The following is an 18,039-nucleotide window of genomic DNA, read 5'->3' as shown; positions in this document are numbered from 1 at the left end:
CATACTGCACAGTGTGCTAATACAGTGGAACCCGGTTATGTCGATGTCCTAGGGGGTCGCCAAAAAGCATCGAGGTAACCGAAGATCGAGATAAACGAAAATCAAAATGGCGGCAATATATTAACGTGCTTGAAATTTCTTTATGTACATGATGTGCGTTAATAAATGAGAATGTGCATGCACGTGTTTTTGGAGGGTTTTTTACACAACAGCGTTGCCGCGATTTGTTTGATGAAGGCATGCTATAAAAATACATACAGTACATGTTTATCTGTCAGGAATGTTTTCTCGGCCGCTTTCTCTGAAGCTCCCGGGTTCAATCGCGCACATATGGTGCTCGTTTATCATCATCACCAGCTCCTATTTAAACTTCCACACTCTCACTGTCCGTTATTGTTGGTATATGTTGGTTCACGGCGGTCGTTGTTATCGCGCATGCGTATCCCGGTGCGTGTCTTCCCACCGGCACTCTCTCAACGGCTGCGCTTTTCTTTCCAAAGCGCACCGCGGATTCCCCACCCGACATAAAAATCGACATAACCGATAAAAAATGCTTAGAAAAAAAAGAGAATTTGGCGGTTCCACTTCAAAAACGTCGACTTAATAGGGTTGTCGAGATAACCGAGGTCGAGATAACCGGGTTCCACTGTAAATAAAATATAATTATGTATTTGTCCTATTATGTAACAATAACAATATCTAATAATGCATGTTTTTCTTCTCTCTCTTTCTCGCTGTTGTCCCCCTACAGCTCCATCGAGTTAAACATGCTGAACTCTGAACATTTGAATCCTTGCACATTCTGTGTCAACAAAATGTGTTTTGCAAAATTTTCGGCATGTGTTTAAGCATGTGAGACCGAACAACGTGCGTTTGAGTGTTTACCAGTTTGGGGTTGAACTCCTCAGGCGAACGGCGGCGGTACATGGTCATGAGGGCCTGTGTTGCCGTGGGAACGCTGTTGTCGTTGAGGTTGAACTGGCGCTCGCTCTCACCCTCTGAGCCCAAACTGCTGCGCTGTGGACTACAGGAGAGCAGACTACTGTGCTGGGAGTACACCTGTATACACAAACACACACAAACTGAAGTCATATGGGAGAGATCTGTAACGATGGCAAACACAACATTCAGCAGATGGATAATTAAAGTCAATGTGGCAAAAGATCTTTTCACATCTTCTAAAGCTTGAGGCAAAAAATCTGCTAAGAAAAACACCAGCATGACCATCTCCGGATTTAACACAGAGCCCATAATGTATTTCTTTTTTTTTTGCTTGTTTTTGCAGCAATGAAAAACATAATCAAATAAAACAGACCTGTTTTAGAGTCTTTTGATATAAAAAAAAAAACCCAGATACGGATAAGGAAGCCAAAAAGCTCAGTGCTCACCTCATCATCTGAGCTGGTGAGGCTGCCTGTGATCTCTCGCTCAAAGTAGATCTTGGAGGAGGTCTGCTGCAAGAAGTCAGAGATCCTCTGCACCAGGAAGTCGCGGTCTTTCAGGTTGGCGAACAGGAAGGTCATTCGGTTCTTGGTGCTGATTGATAGTGGGCTGGGCAACACATTCGAGCTGTCTGCCTTCTCCACAATAGTCACCTGATAGCATTGGATATAATAAGAAATTAAAAAGTAATCAAAGTAAATTTTATTTTATTTTCATATCATAGAATATCCCAGAATTTTCTTCCTAACATTTTATTACATGACAATAAAAAAACTCTCAGGGAGTTTTTCCTTGCTACAGTCACCACTGGCTCGCTCATTAGGAATAAACCTATAAGCACTAACATATAAATGTTATAACCTCTCATTTATTTTAATATAATGTATTATATATTATAAATATCATTTAAAAATATCAAATATCTCTGTAAAAGAGGCTTTGGGATAATGTTCATTGTTAAAAATGCTTTACAAATGAAACGGAATTGAATTGCCATAATAAAACATATATTGATATTTAATAGGATGCTAGCATAAATAGTTTCTTTTTTATATCACTGCTATACACTGTCATTCTCTTGCTTTTTTAAACTGCTTCTGAAGTGATTTCAGAAAAAGCAATGTAGACCGTCGCTAAGAAACCATTCTGAAGACTTTCTTATGTCAGTGTTCCAATGTCTCTTACAAAAAACTGACACTGGAGTCTTTTAATGTTAAAGAAATTCTCCTTATAGAAACATATACGTAGGACCAATAATTACAACCATCTTTATTTGTTAAAAAAAACCTCATTGTAAATCTGTGTATTTTTAGATAAAAAAAAGGAGCATCCGCCATGCAAGTCCCGGTTACTATAGAAACGATTGTGTGTATTTGAGAGAACACATCAATATAAAACAGTGTGTTGCCTTGCGGCTAGAGCTATTGTTTAGAAACGCTGTTGTGTAATTCCTTATAAATCATTCAGATCATATATTTGTAACAAAAAAGAATTAATGCAGTGTATGACTGGAAACAACCAAATAAACAAGCATATGGTGTGCTGACATTTTAGTCTTGAAAACTCTCCCACAGACCGTCACACATTGCCCGTAAAAAAGGAGAAAAACAGCTGTTGATGGCAACCACTACCAGACACTAAGAGATTCTGACAGCTTACCACCTCTGCCTTTTATTCATGACACACTGATCACATTTTTTTTTTTTATTACACCCACCTGTGCACACACATTCACACACCCACACTAGCACTTTGCAAAGCGAAAAAACATTGTGTATACAAGCCACTTGTCGGTCTGACCACTAATAAAAAAGACACTAAACATCTTCTGCAGCAGATCAAAGATGTAACATGGTTAATATTCTGCTAATATGTAGGACAAGTCTTAGAAAGATTATCAGCTAGAAGTAGGCTCAGGCAGCAGGTAGTAAAACTGGCATACAGCTCACAACAAAGGGAACGTCTGAGATGGTCAAACACATCACGCATTCAAACTTGATCCATGACCTCCAGCAAAAAGATTTAATGTAAAATTTAAACGAAGAGGTGCTGATGAAATACTAGGAAAGACAGCTGTAACAAACGTTCTCTCTATAAACTGAACGGAAACAAAATAGCAAAACAATAGTAAAACATCCATCATTTAAATCATCAGTGTCAGCAAAGTCTTCCATCTATTCTTTATCTAACTCACTCATCCATCTAAAAGACCTAAAAGACCTACACCAACCAACTTACAATCCATCCACTTATTTATAACCAACCATAAACCCATCTACCAACCCGTCATCCTACCCATCATCTATATGCCCTACATCCCACATCCACTCACCAATCCATCAATCCATCCCTCCTTCACATCTATAATCCATACATATCCATACTGTACACATCCAGCTGTTTTACACATTCATCCACCCTACACATCCATCCATGTACCAATTCATCAATGCTTCCATCTATCATCCACCTACACATCTATTATCCATACATATACTACCACCCCACACATTATGTACCCTACACATCCATCATTATATTGACCCATCCACTCACCAATCCATCAACGTGTCCATCTATCAATCCACTCTTCACATCTATTATCCATACATACCCAACCAGCCTATACATCATCCACCTTACAAACCCAACCACTCTATACATTACATACTCATATGATCATCATACCATACTCATCTATTCAACATACTCATCCGTCCATTCACCTATCTATCAACCCACCTATCGACCAAACTATTAACCCTTCGACCATCAAATCTACACCATATAGTGTATCATCCTAACATCATCTCTGTGTATCAGCCAATATTGACTGGCGCATGTCAGAAAAATATGAACTATTCTGGTCATACTTTTAAGGTTTAAAGCACTTATTTCTCTGTTCACATTTCAACATACATTTTTAACATAAAAATAATATAACATATTCTAACATATAAAAATCATGATAGGTTATTATACTATCAATCTTAGAAGTCATCTCATATTAGTTCTGTTGAATTTATTTTCATAAAAATTTTGACAGAAATGACATAATATTCAATAAACAAACCGGGCCAGTCCTGCAGAGCCGAACGTACCTCTCGGAGTGGGATAATGAGGCTGCACACGGTCTCCTCCTTACTGGTGAAGCAGATGTAGTTGGTGGAGACGAACATTTGTCCCAAGATGTGCATTTTGTTGAACGGTGTCCACAGCGTGCAGTCTGTGTGTCCGTCCAGCTTCTCGTCTTTCGGTAGGCGGAACAGCGTGCGGTAGCGTTCACTTTTAGCCCTGGCGTCCAGATCCCTGAAAAGAAAACAGGAGAAATAATATACAACCGTTTTCAAAATGATAAAATAACATTTAAAAATTCAGAAACCAATATTCAAGATTTTTTGTATATAGATTTTTTCTTCTTGCAAAATGTCAGAGGCAATATTTAATGTTTTACACTTTGCTCTATTTTTTTTTTGTCTTAACAACCTAACCACGAAAGGAAAAAAGAGAGTTTGGTAACCGGAACTTGTTTTATGGGTGTTCCCCATTATTAAACAGAACAATAAATGGATAAGAAATATGGGTTTACTCTTTACTCGAATGTTGCGAGTTATTTAGACAATATTGGCTGTATTTTTGAGTTATTTTCAGAGGACAGTAAATCTGTACTGCTATACAAGCTGCACATTGACTTCTCTAAAATAAATCCACCTTTCATGTCTGTAGTATTGTCCCTCGAGAATTTACAGTACAGACCAAAAGTTTGGACACACCTTCTCATTCAAAGAGTTTTCTTTATTTTCATGACTATGAAAATTGTAGAGTCACACTGAAGGCATCAAGGGCTATTTGACCAAGAAGGAGAGTGATGGGGTGCTGCGCCAGATGACCTGGCCTCCACAGTCACCGGACCTGAACCCAATCGAGATGGTTTAGGGGTGAGCTGGACCGCAGAGTGAAGGCAAAAGGGCCAACAAGTGCCATGCATCTCTCGGGGAACTCCTTCAAGACTGTTGGAAGACCATTTCAGGTGACTACCTCTTGAAGCTCATCAAGAGAATGCCAAGAGTGTGCAAAGCAGTAATCAAAGCAAAAGGTGGCTACTTTGAAGAACCTAGAATATGACATTTTTCAGTTGTTTCACACTTTTTTGTTATGTATATAATTCCATATATAATTCCACATGTGTTAATTCATAGTTTTGATGCCTTCAGTGTGAATCTACAATTTTCATAGTCATGAAAATAAAGAAAACTCTTTGAATGAGAAGGTGTGTCCAAACTTTTGGTCTGTACTGTATATACTGCAATGGTTGCTGAAATGTGAGGGGTGTAGTTACTTTTGTGAGATACTTTATTGATTATAATTTCTAAACTCATTAGAGCTGCAACAATTAATCAATAAAATAATAATAATCGATAATAAATTAATTAATGAAATCGGCTGCTGAAGTGACGGGTTAGTGTGACGGCAAGATAACACACCCACCTTTATATTAATATTAATATTAAATATTTAGTTTAATGAAGTGATATTCTGTAAACTGTTTGTTTGTAACTTCGGGACAATCGCACTGGATCTGTTCTGTGGTGACACACGAGCATCAGGTTGCACAATCAGCTCGCTCGCGACATAGTGATGGATTTGATTAAACCGGTGCGAACAAACATAAATCTAAAAATATCAAATAACAGCAGCAGTAAACGATCACATTTTTATTCACTGTTGTAAATTCTGGCGAATGATTATGCATTTGTGTACCGATGCATATTTTTTTAATCAAGCTTGTTAGCTTTCTGCATTTCTGCGTTTCATTCTCTTTTTATAGCGTTTGTCTACTGCAACAGTAATTCAGTAAAATCTGTTTGCAAACGTGATTTACTGCAGCTTTTCTATGTTCAAATGCTTGTTTTCGATGTTTGTATATATTTAATTTATGCATATATCATTTAATTATTATAGAAAATGTAATTATTATATATTTTAGATGCTTATATCTTCACAACTGAACAAAACATCTGGGTATATTTAAAAAAAAAAAACTTTTTAGTGAACATTTTTATGTACACTCATATATAAATACCCTGAATTAGGGTCTTATATAGTTAGAATAAGCAAAACATCCAATACCTTTGTACTCGATTAAACGATTAATCTATGAATTAATCGATTAATTAACCAGGGGTGGGGGGATAATCGTTTGATTAATCAATTATCAAAAAATATATTACCGACCGTTAGTTTCTTTTGACCTTTTCAGAATTTTAGGCATTTCCTGTGTGCTTGCTTAGCAAAAAAATCTGGTTTGAGCAATGAGCTTTATAAACCAAGCAACTCTCTATATTGTGAAGATTTACACCACCATCTTTCTGGACTTCATAGCATGCTCGAACACTTATTTTCTTTTATGGAGCCAATTTTTTAGCACCTTGCTGAGGCGTAAATCTCACCAGAAGCAAGTGAGTCAGAGTAGGGTGGCTGTCATGGCTCTCAGCAACACTGCGCTGACAGTCCATAACTACAACACCTTCTGCTTTAGCTACACCGAAGAGTTTACAGATAAGAGCGTTAACATTGGCTACTAGTGCAAATGTAGATGCTAATTGTGTGTGTGTTGGGAAGAAGAACAGTTTTCCGATGGACCACTGCAGGTCCTGGAGGACACACTATAACCACTAAAACACTCTAGATTCATCTAGCCTAGCTTGCTATCTATATGAGATTAATTATTCAGTATGAACAGTAATGAGGGTGGAATAAAGATTGAGGAGGTTGTTTTTCTGACCTATATTTTTGGGTCTGTTTTTTTTTTTTTTTTTTTTTATGTATGAAGCAACAGATAACTTGCATTGCAGTGAAAATCCAAAACAGACATGTTATATTTAGTTATACTGCATTGCTGTGAAATGTTCGGTTCCCATTGGCTTAACATTAGATTTAGTTAAATGTTATCCTCCCCTCCCCCACCCCTACAATGAGCGACCCGATTGGTCAATTAAAAAAAAGATTGCCGTTCCTCTTAGCAATCGTTTAGGGCGCATTTAGTAAGATTGCAATATGAGCATTGGTACATTAAAATAATTTATAGTGCATCTGAAAAGTATTTACAGCACATCACTTTTTCCAAAATTTTCATTTTAGAAAAAAGATATAATACAACATGTGAAAAAAGTAAAGGCCTGTGAATTTTTTCTTGATGCTCTGTATGACTTATATGCCATAATGAACATAATATTTGTGATTTTCTTTTTTTGGTACAAATACTGACCTCTTGAGGGCCGACACTTTCTTAGGTGACTTTCTCTTGAGTTTGGGCAGTGAGCGATCCTGCTCGAAACCCTTGTTGTCCAGAAGCTGGCGCATGGCGATGTTGGCCAGCTGCTCCATGAGCTTGAAGGTCTCGTTGATGTTAAGAAAGACAGAGAAGACATGTTCGCTGCAGCGGGTGCTCACTCGCACCATGTCTGGCAGCAGCAGGGTGGCGTTCTTCTCCAGCTGAGTGATATCAGCCCAGCGAACCAACAGCTTGGCTATGACCGAGAACAGGATTAAAGTAGAGGGTTAATACCAGATAAAGTATAATCTCAGTAGGACTCAGTGATAAACAACATATATTTAAAGCACAGTGTAGACAAAAGTATTGGGACATCTGAGTTGTCCAGCCATATTTGGTTCTTCTCCAAACTTATAGTCATTATGTAATAATGCAAAGAGCCCTGAAATTTTTTTAGATATATTTGTCTCAGGCCACTTCGTGCCACTATCTATCCAACCGATATCTAATGTGGATTTTTTTTTACAGCTTTAATATTCCTTACTACATTAATCAAAATTGCAGTAAATAATTAATGCCCGAATGTTAAATGCTCAAGGTGGCAGATCTTCCAGTAGAAAATATGCTATATAAACAAAGTATTGTGACACCAGACCTTTTCAACCATATGTGGTTCTTCTCCAAACTGTTACCACAAAGCTGGAGGCACACAAAAGTATAGGGTGTTTTTGGATGCGGTAGCATTCAATTGTTCCTTCAGTTAAACTAGACAATACCCCTGTGCACAAAGTGAGCTGCATATAGATATGCTTTACATGGGTTGGAGTGGAAGATGTCCTTCTACAGAGCTCTGTCTTCAACCCCATTGAACACCTTTGGAATGAATTGGAATGCTGACAGCACCCCTGGCCTCCTCACCTCACCTACATCAGTACCTGACTTTTTACTAACACCCTTCTAACAAGCATATATCTCCTTAAGCACACTCCAGAAATCTAGTTTATATATATAACATAAATTGAGACTAAATGTGGAATTGGATGTTTAAAAAGCACAAATCCTTTGCTCAGGTGTCCACAAAGTGTTGTCACAGTGTATATTATACACATATAAATATCCCTATGTACTATTTCACAAACCATTAAAAAGCATAATGAGAATAACACCAGGGTTAAGCCGCTCGTGTGCATATTATGCGCTTGGATGTACAATTGGTTCCTCGCTCACCTTCCTTGCCCAGCAGATAAGAATAGAAGCAGAGATGGTTGATGCTGAGGTAGAGACAGCCCTGCCTGGGAACTCGGCCTTTCCAGTAGCTGCAGGAGTAATAGTTTACCAGCTTCTCCTCGTCCGGCATCCCGAACAACCTCCGAAACTTAGCCGTGGCTTCCTTAAACTTCTCCGTGTCGTCGTCTTCCTTATTGTCATGATTTTTGTTGTATTCGGCAATGATGCCCTTTAAAGGGGGAAGGGAAAAAGGGAAAGTGAAAAACAAACAACAAAACAAAGAACAAACCAGTCGGAGTTCATAAAAGCTGAAAATGCTTATTCGTCTTTCATGTTTGTTGTCCCTGGTTGGCACAATAAACACCTCAGGTTATGTCTTCTTGTATCACGCTTTGTCTATCAGTTCTTTGTGTATTTGTTCTTTGTGTATCTGTTTGCACTGTAAGTAAATTTTGCACTTGCATCTGCTTCCGCTTCATGACAGCTTCATGGCAGATGTGGGAACAGTAGTTTTGGGAGATGCTGTCCTATTACATAATCCTGTCAGTTATAACAACACAACAGAATGCCGTTGCATTAGTAAAAGGGATTGGAATGGAACAAATATAAAGTATTGTGTGGAAGAATTTTGCACGTGAAAAGAATGTGTGTAAAGCAAAGAAGCCTATAAAGGGTTCTACATTTCTAGACAGAGCAGAAAAAAAATAACTAATCAAGCCAATATTTGATGTGACCCCATTTTTTCTTAAAAATAAAATAAAAAAACTAAAATCATGTTTGTTCTGCATCTAGAAGATCCTGTCACAGTTCTTCTGGAAATTTTATCAAAACTGTAATGCCTAAAATGTCTTGTGTATATAGATACATGGCTGTACATGAAAATGTAAAGTAATGTACTTAATCATATACCGTGTTCAATTTGCATGCTTTTGGGTGATTTTCTTCGGTTTCTAAAATTCTTAATATAGACCGTTATACTGACTGCTATTTCACTATGCAGCATCATTTCCTACCTAATATAAACCTTTCCTTTAAAACCTTTCTGAGAAGGAGAAACAAGAAGCATGAAAAGATATCACATTTATAATTACATATAAAATATACAGCCTTCAGACAGACTCCAAATCCAAATCCATATTTAAAAGCTATTAAAACCAAACATTACTATATTATTATTGCTTATGAACCTCTTGCAATTCTTATTATGAATATTGCTTTTTATAATAAAATTATTAATTTTAGAATCCTCATGCATGGATTAAATACAATAAAATAAATTTATTTTAAATTGTCTGTATAATTGTACTGAATATAAACTGACACTATTTTTTCTATATGAAGGAATTCTTCTTCTTGCTTCTTATTCTTATATTGTTTGTAGAATTTTGAGGAAAATAATTAATTTAATTAATTTTGGCTGTAACATAACAAAATGTGGAAAAAGTAAAGCAATGTGAATACTTTTTGTGTGCACTGTAACTTGAAAAGTGGCACATTTGTTGAGCAGTATTGGATCAAATAGGATTAAAGTACACAACACTTAATATTTGGCAACCCACTTATATTACTGCTTCTTTCAGTTATTTGCTTTGAGAAGTTTCTCTTTTCAGTTTCCTGGAAATGCTGCTTAACATAGTTAACATTTGGTGATTGACTTTTATGTCTATAACCTTCCCCCTGATAAAGCTATTGTGTCACTGTGTCAATGTGTTTTGAGTCAAATTCTTGTTACATGATTAAGTCCCTTCCAATAAACTGGATGACTTCCTCTGTAAACTGTGAGCCTGAATCATCTGAATTCCTTAAATTGCATCTTTCTACTACCATCATGAGTTAAATGACTTACACTAATCAACAATATAAATTAGTGAGGACGTTCCAGAAGCAGCCAAGTAAGCCCTAGCCATTAAACAACCTCCATCATGCTTGACTGATAAGCTCATATGTTTTGGATCATGAGCAGATCCTTTCTTTCTCCACACTTTGGCACATCCATCACTTTGATAAAGGTTAGTCTTGGCGTCATTACATAGTGGCTCATTTCTGTATTTATTAGCAAATCCCATTCTATCCTTCAATTTCTTACAACTGAAAGTTGCATACTACAAAGTTTGCATCTTGTAGTATGGCCACTATATTTTTTAACTCTTCTCTGAACAGTGGATTGTGATACCTTCACTTCTGTTTCCTGTACTCTACAGGAGCTCAACAAATCAGGAGATCTTACAGTTCAGACAACTGTAAGATCTATAGTCTGTTATTTTATTGACTCAGTTTGTTCTCATTGGCATTAGAATTATTACACCTAGCATAAAGCCTCACTGGGCTATTAAAATGCTAAAGCAGTAAATTAATACAATAATGAGCTCACAAGCTATTTCAGAATCACACAGACAGGGTCAGGAATAACTAGGTAAAATGTATATAAATATGTGTGTGTGTGTGTGTGTGTGTGTGTGTGTGTGGGTGGGTGCATGTTACCTGAATCTTGCCCTTGACAAAAGTAGTGATGTCATTCTCATTCTCAAATATAGACAGCGTCTGAAGGAGGTTGTGTTCTAGCCACTCCCAGTGTTCAGTAATCTCTCTACGGGAGCTTCCTGTAAAACACATATGATCCCTTCAGCCGCCACAATGACAAACAACGTCTTTTGGAGGATAATAATAGAAATAACACTAATACTACTACTACTACTAATAATAATAATGAATATTATGCAAATGGCATAATGTCTTTTGCCCACTTCTAACTTTATGAGAACCCATGAACCCATGGGTAGGGAAAAAATACATCAGCAAATAATGTCGTCACGCTACAAAAGCCAAAATGAATAAAATCCATTTCCAGCCATAAAGTTCTTGAAAGAAAAAATGTGCAAAGTTTCATTCTGTTGCGTTAACTGTTGAATCCTGGTGCAATTAAAGATAAATCTAAATATGATGTTTTTATTAACAGCAGAAAAATGTATGACCTACATAAATACAGATGTTTATTGCTGATATATTGTAATGATAACAAAAAATTGTGTCCAAGAATGTCATTTGAATGTCACTATAGAGTAAATGGCGGAAAAAAAAAATCTTGCATGCATTCATATGTGGAAAACAAAGTCATGTTTCATTCTTTAGATGTTTCCTGACTGCAGTCATGTCCTACTTTCAGACCGCAGCCTGACTGCATGTACAGTACACATTTTACGAATGTTATATGAATATACACCAAACAGGCATAACATTATGACATTATAACATTATGACTGGTGAGTGAATAACACTGATTATCTCTTCATCATGGCACCTGTTAGTGGGTGGGATATCAGCAGGCAGCAAGTGAACACTTTATCCTCAAAGTTGACGTGTTAGTAGCAGGAAAAATGGGCAAGCGTAAGGATTATTGCAAGTTTGACGAGGGCCAAACTGTGACGTCTAGATGACTGGGTCAGAGCATCTCCAAAACTGCAGCTCTGATGGGATGTTCCTGGTCTGCAGTGGTCAGTATCTATCAAAAGTGGTCCAAGGAAGGAACAGTGGTGAACTGGCGAAAGGGTCGTGGGCAGCCATGGATTATTGATGCAAGTGGGGAGCGAAGTCTGGCCGGTGTGGTCCAATCCAACAGACGAGCTCAAACAGCTAAAAGCCGTTTATGCTGTTGATGCTCGACAGGTCAGGACTGTTTTAGCAGTAAAAGATGGACCAACAAATATTGGGAAAGGTGGTCATAATGTTATGCCTGATTGATGGCCAAAAAGTTATGCCTGGTCAGTTTATATTATGTAAACTATGTGTAAACAAACTATTTCTGTTGCTGTGTTAGCTATCCAAATCTGCTCTAACTCAGTGAAAGAAGTCTGCAAGGGTTCAGCCAATGTATGAGCATTGCTTTCTAATAAATACAATACAGAATAATGTAGACAGAGCCAAAAGGATTTCAGGCTAAGCTCAGTAAAGAAGTGAAACCTCTAAAGTGTGCCAGTGAGTAGATCCCACCATGCAGCTTTCCTCAAACCACATTAGAGCTAAAAGGAGTGAACACAATCTCTCCCTAGGGGCTTGCAGGTCTTTCCATCTCAAAGAAAATAAAGACACACGCCCATACAATAGACTACACTGCTCTTTGACATCTTTTTGCCATTTGACATCCAGCCTGTCACATTATTCACCTACTGTATAAGACCATTCGACTGTTTCATACTACAGCGTTAATAGTGGTTCTAAGAGACTGGAGAGAGAAGCATTGAGAACCATCAGGCTCAGCTAGCATAAGTGCCCAGGCCTAATTCAATTAAGCACGCCTAGATGCACTATTCTTAAAAGCCTGCAACTAATCAATAGTGCACTGGTTGTAGTGTACACTGAAGCACACAACAGCAAAGCTAAGACCCTGAGCAAAGCTGGCTGAGATCATACACAGACACAAAACTGTCTGAGATCATGCACATAATTCCACAGCCTGCATCTAAACACCATCTAAAGGGGAGGAGGATGAGGATAATTTACTTTTGAGCTTTCGACTTCCCCTTTAAGCCCAGTGGAGCATGAGGTAATGCTTGGCATTCGGAGGCCAGCGGAGAACAAGGGGCAAGATGTGGGAGAATATTCTGGATTCAGGGGTGAGCGCAGGGTAGGAAGCACAGTGATTTACCGTGAGCAATGGTCCAGTATACCAGCGAGTCAGGGGTCTGATAAAGGATCCTGTACGGAGCCACGCGTGCACTGGAGTCCAGCATGACGTCCAGAGTCCCCACTAGCAAACCTGAGAACAAAAATAGTTCGGAATTCAGAAATAAATAGCACGTAACACTGTATCTAGAGTGCTTAGTAGTTTTCATATTATAGATTAAAGTTCTCCAATTTTCCAGTAACAGTAAACACATGATGTAACAGTGCATGTTCTAATCTAATAACACTGATTAACACTGATTAACATGATTATTACAACAATGAGGTGAATGGATGTTGAAATATAGCTTTTACAAACTGTTACATTTTTTTTTAATGCTTCTTTATCTTTAAATTTTATATATTGAAAATAATTGTCATATACAGTAGATCACACTGAATATAAAACAGAAATATAAAAGAGAACAGTGTAGAACAAAACATATACTAAAACATTAAGTTAGAACAGGACAGAGTAAGAAAACAACACAATAGAATAGATTAGTCTGGAAGCATATCATCCTTGTACCCTGTGAGATGGTAGGATGAGTTGAGCAGTGTTTGAAGATAATGGTGGTAAATTACAGGATGAGATAAATGCTGTGAGGTAGACAAGTGTTGGTCCATTTTTGTAGCCAAGTCTTGTTTTATTTGTTAGTTTATTTTGCTATATTCTTCCATAAATGTATTATTATTATTATTATTATTATTATTATTATTATTATTATTATTATTATTTTGTTATTTCTTTCACCTGAAGTAGAAATATTATGAGAGTTGGTAAAAAGAGAAGAATTTTAGAGTTCTAATCCATAGATAAGCCATTTAATATTCTACTTTGCACTTCACAATGCAGCATGGAAAGAACTTTATTCATAACATGCTATTAATGAGACTGAAGGTAATTTGTAGGCTTAAAAATCCAAAATCCAAAATGCACCAAGCCAAATCACAGCCCTCGGCTTAATCAGTGTTTTTTTTGCTGCAGGTTACATAAGGTTCATAATGTGTCTATTTGTTTTCTTTTCTTTTATCCAACGTGACATGCACTTGAGGTAGTATCCAAGTGCAGATCATAGAATAGAATAGAATAGAATAGAATAGAATAGAATAGAATAGAATAGAATAGAACTGAATTGAATATTGAGAATTGGCATAAAATATAATGCCAGAATTTTTTTTTTGCAGTAAAATCATTCTACAAGTACAAAGAAAATTATTATTCAACGTGACAGATTAGTTGTGTTTGAATAGAAACATTACCACAGAATAGAATAGAATACAATCAAATAAAATAGAAAAGACTAGAGTTTGTTAGAATATAATAGAGCGCTGCAAAAATAGAACTGAATAGAATGGCGTGTAGAACGGCATTGTGCAAGTACAATAGAATAATTAATTGTTACACCAAACTATTAACAGTTGAATATTATTAGAATAGAATAGAATAGAATAGAATAGAATAGAATAGAATAGAATAGAATACTGAACAGTAGCATAAAATATAATGCTGTAAAAGAAATAGAACAGCTTTATCATTGTTACAAAGTACAAAGGAAATTATTATTCAACAAGGCAGAATAGAAGAAGACAAAATAGTGTTTAAACAGAAAAATAGAATAGAATAGAATAGAATAGAATAGAATAGAATAGAATAATATATAGTCTGTTAGAACATAATAGATTGTATCAAAATAGAAATGAATAAAATGGGATGTAGACCGGCAATATACAGGTCACAATAAAATTATATTTAAAACTATAAAAGTGGATATTGCAGAATAGAATAGAATAGAATAGAATAGAATAGAATAGAATAGAATAGAATAGGAGCATATACTGTATCATAATATCCTTATTAAACTACATACGTTTTATAATACTACCCGGTCTCTATGGTCAAAATGAAATAGGTCATTGGCTCATCACACACAAACTATTTCTGCAAATAATGATATAAATCTACCACAGAATAGCAGCCATAGACCTGTCCATAAACACACAATGAGTTTTTACAGACACAGAGCTCCGACTGCAGTCTGTGCGAGTGCACAGGATTAGTGCTGTAATAGTACACATGAAGGAGTGCCGTTGTTGTTGTTGTTTTTTTTTTTATCTTATCAGCTTATCTGTTACTGATGTTCAGCACTTCACCAAGTGTGTGAGCGTGTGCTCTGGCAGCGCTGGAGGTTGATGGAGGTTGATTTTTCCAGGATAACCGATTCCGAAACGTGATTGCCCTGGATAAGGTGCTTTCACTTAACCTAGAGATGTGCACATAAACAGTGCTAAGACGCCTGCCTGATGGGAACATTGAAACAGAAGCTAGCAGGAGTCAGATCCTTGCAGATCTGTATACAGAGCACAGGTTACGGGTGTCACGTGTAATCTAGGTCCAGCATCCCAGTAAATTCCCAGCGATTTTCTGCATGCAGAAGAGTTTTGTTGTGTTTGTACTGATGTGGTTTTCTGAGGACCGTGTTATTTTATAACATTTTATAATATGCTCAAGTCATGGGGATAGATCCACTCAATCACTTCTTCATAACTCCTGGTTTGTCAAGCTCCGTACAGGGTAGCCAGGTGCCTGCTTGAGAGATACTATCTCCCAGGACTGGCTCCAATAGTATATCCTGGTAATCCAAAATCAGGCAGGGAACACTTGGGCTTTTTGTACTTATCATATAGATCTTTAGGATTGTTCTCATCTGACCTTTCTCAAGGTTAACATAGCCTGAGGTTCTGCAAAAAAACACAAACTGCTTCACCATGACATAGTCTTTGTAATCAGTAAAAGGCTGTACTATCCCAAGTATTTGTTTGGTTCACCCTGACCCTGACCAAGATATACAAATATTAATATATATATTTTTTAAAGGCTATTTTTTTTGCATTATTACACTGCATAATATTACACTATATGGCTAAAAGTAAATGAACACCACACCCATATCTTGGGCATTTATGTGCAATAATCTCGGTGCAATAATAATAATTAATTAACAATAATACTAATTAAATAACAATAATATCAGTAATAATGTGCAATATCTACTATATACACAATAACAATTACTGTAGTCTTTTCTGCCATCTGTTTTCACTGCTGCTACAAATTTCTTTTCACTTAATACATAACTTATGTGTATTTATTTAAATGTTCTTTTTTTCATTCTACTTTACTTTACTTTACTTAATGGCAGATCAGTTACTAATGTCATGTGAGGATCTACTCGACCTACCTATAGCCTGCTATATCCATGTAATCTTATGACCAGTGATTGCACAAGTCTAAGAAAAATTATATGTACATGAGCATTATCAAATGTCCATTACATACAGTACTTACAGGTTTGATCATAAATCTGTGTTTGTGTTATTAGGAAACTGTATGGGTGCATGTTTGGTTGGACATTAAAAAAAAAAAAAGTGTTAGTTTCTGTCTCTGTAAGCCCATATGTTTCTATTAATGTCTATGTAGGTGAATACTTTCACACCTAGTGATGTGTAATGGTTTTACACTACATACCAAACAACAGGCCGCCCAAGAGGACAATATGTGCATTTAATGACACACTGTATGTTAAAAGGAAGCTCAAAAAGGAGGGTGTGTTTTAAAAAAAAAAACAGGGTGTCAAGTCAGGTTTATTTCTATAGCGCTTTTCCCAACAGAAATTATCTCAAAGCAGCTTTACAGAATTTAACCGTTAAGATGAACGATGTGTATTTATCCCTGATAAGCAGCCATGGCGACTGTGGCAAGGAAAAACTTCCTTAGACGTTATGAGAAAGAAACCTTAAGAGGAACCAGCCTCAAAAGGGGAAACCATCCTCATTTGGGTGATATCAAGAGTGCGAAGTGTGGTATGAGTAGAAACGTTTATAAAGCTCTTCACGTTTGCAAGTATTTACTCTGTTCTAAACAAAAACATTTATGCATTAGGAATGAGATTCAGCCCGAGGACAGAAAGACTATGAAGCTCTCTCGAGTAAATTTCCGACAATGTCGCTGGGTATTTATTTCTCTTTTCCCTTTTTAATTGTTCTCCATTCTCCACTTTCAGACTCTCACATTTAATTATCAAGCCCTGGAACACACAATACGTACTCGCTAACATGACAGGGTGAAAAAAAAGATCAAACATCACCAAAATACTGAACCAATTAACCAGATCATCATTTTTCCCAAAAATGTACACTTGTAAGTATAAATTTAAGTTCCTCTTTTAGTGTCATTTTATACTTCATACGATGTGTTTTTTTTCCAGATCTTATCCGCCTGATAATAAAAGCATTCATGTGCTGATAGCATCACTGAACCCTCATCATGTGATGGTTGGCACAGACTGAGCGCTACAGGAATAATTCTAATACAGGATTTATACTGATGAAACAGAGTAAAAATAGTATAACGAAACACAGTACAGGGTTTGTTTCTCAACACAGCTTCAAAATATTTACTGATCATTGTATAAAAGGGGATATGTAAACAGATCATGTGAAAAAGAAGTACAAAGATTCTTGAGGTAACTTGATATACAGCCAGTAAACCTGTTCATCTTGCTTAGCCACCTCCTCATTCAAGACACACTACGCTCGGCATTTCACAAATACTTACCACATGTACACAAAACTTTAAAATTACCTTCCAAACGCAGTCATCTGCATCCAGAAATACATCAATAAAAAAGAATCCTTTCACCTCAGAAAGATCACCTGTTTCATTGATTTTGGTTACTTGACAGTTTTCACCCTTTAGCGATTTCTTATAAAACAAGACTGTACATGCACGTGCTTTCTTCAAGACATGTGACGTTCGTTTCCATATCTTGTAGGAATAACAAATGAAAAAAAAACACAGGATGCTCAATTGCAGGGTTATGATTTACTATACTTTGGAGGATCATATTCAAATTTTAAATTTTTTACCCTAAAGA

General features: G+C 36.6%; 1 protein-coding gene across 2 annotated transcripts in view; it reads right to left on the bottom strand.

The window, feature by feature from the left end:
• The window catches only part of tbc1d9 (TBC1 domain family, member 9 (with GRAM domain)), a 41,829-nt gene that overhangs the window by 15,987 nt on the left and 7,803 nt on the right, over nucleotides 1-18,039 (bottom strand). For both annotated transcript variants that reach the window (XM_046872213.1, XM_046872204.1), the window contains exons 3-9: nucleotides 13,086-13,196; nucleotides 10,925-11,043; nucleotides 8,444-8,672; nucleotides 7,211-7,472; nucleotides 4,044-4,251; nucleotides 1,389-1,595; nucleotides 886-1,059 (exon numbers count right to left, since the gene is read on the bottom strand). In XM_046872213.1, the coding sequence (XP_046728169.1) occupies nucleotides 886-1,059; nucleotides 1,389-1,595; nucleotides 4,044-4,251; nucleotides 7,211-7,472; nucleotides 8,444-8,672; nucleotides 10,925-11,043; nucleotides 13,086-13,196 (1,310 nt within the window). The remainder of the gene's footprint in view (nucleotides 1-885; nucleotides 1,060-1,388; nucleotides 1,596-4,043; nucleotides 4,252-7,210; nucleotides 7,473-8,443; nucleotides 8,673-10,924; nucleotides 11,044-13,085; nucleotides 13,197-18,039) is intronic.

Source organism: Silurus meridionalis, chromosome 2 (assembly GCF_014805685.1).
Source record: "Silurus meridionalis isolate SWU-2019-XX chromosome 2, ASM1480568v1, whole genome shotgun sequence".
Classification (NCBI taxonomy): domain Eukaryota; kingdom Metazoa; phylum Chordata; class Actinopteri; order Siluriformes; family Siluridae; genus Silurus; species Silurus meridionalis.
The sequence above is the reverse complement of the archived record's forward strand: the minus strand, read 5'-3'. Positions and strand labels throughout refer to the sequence as shown.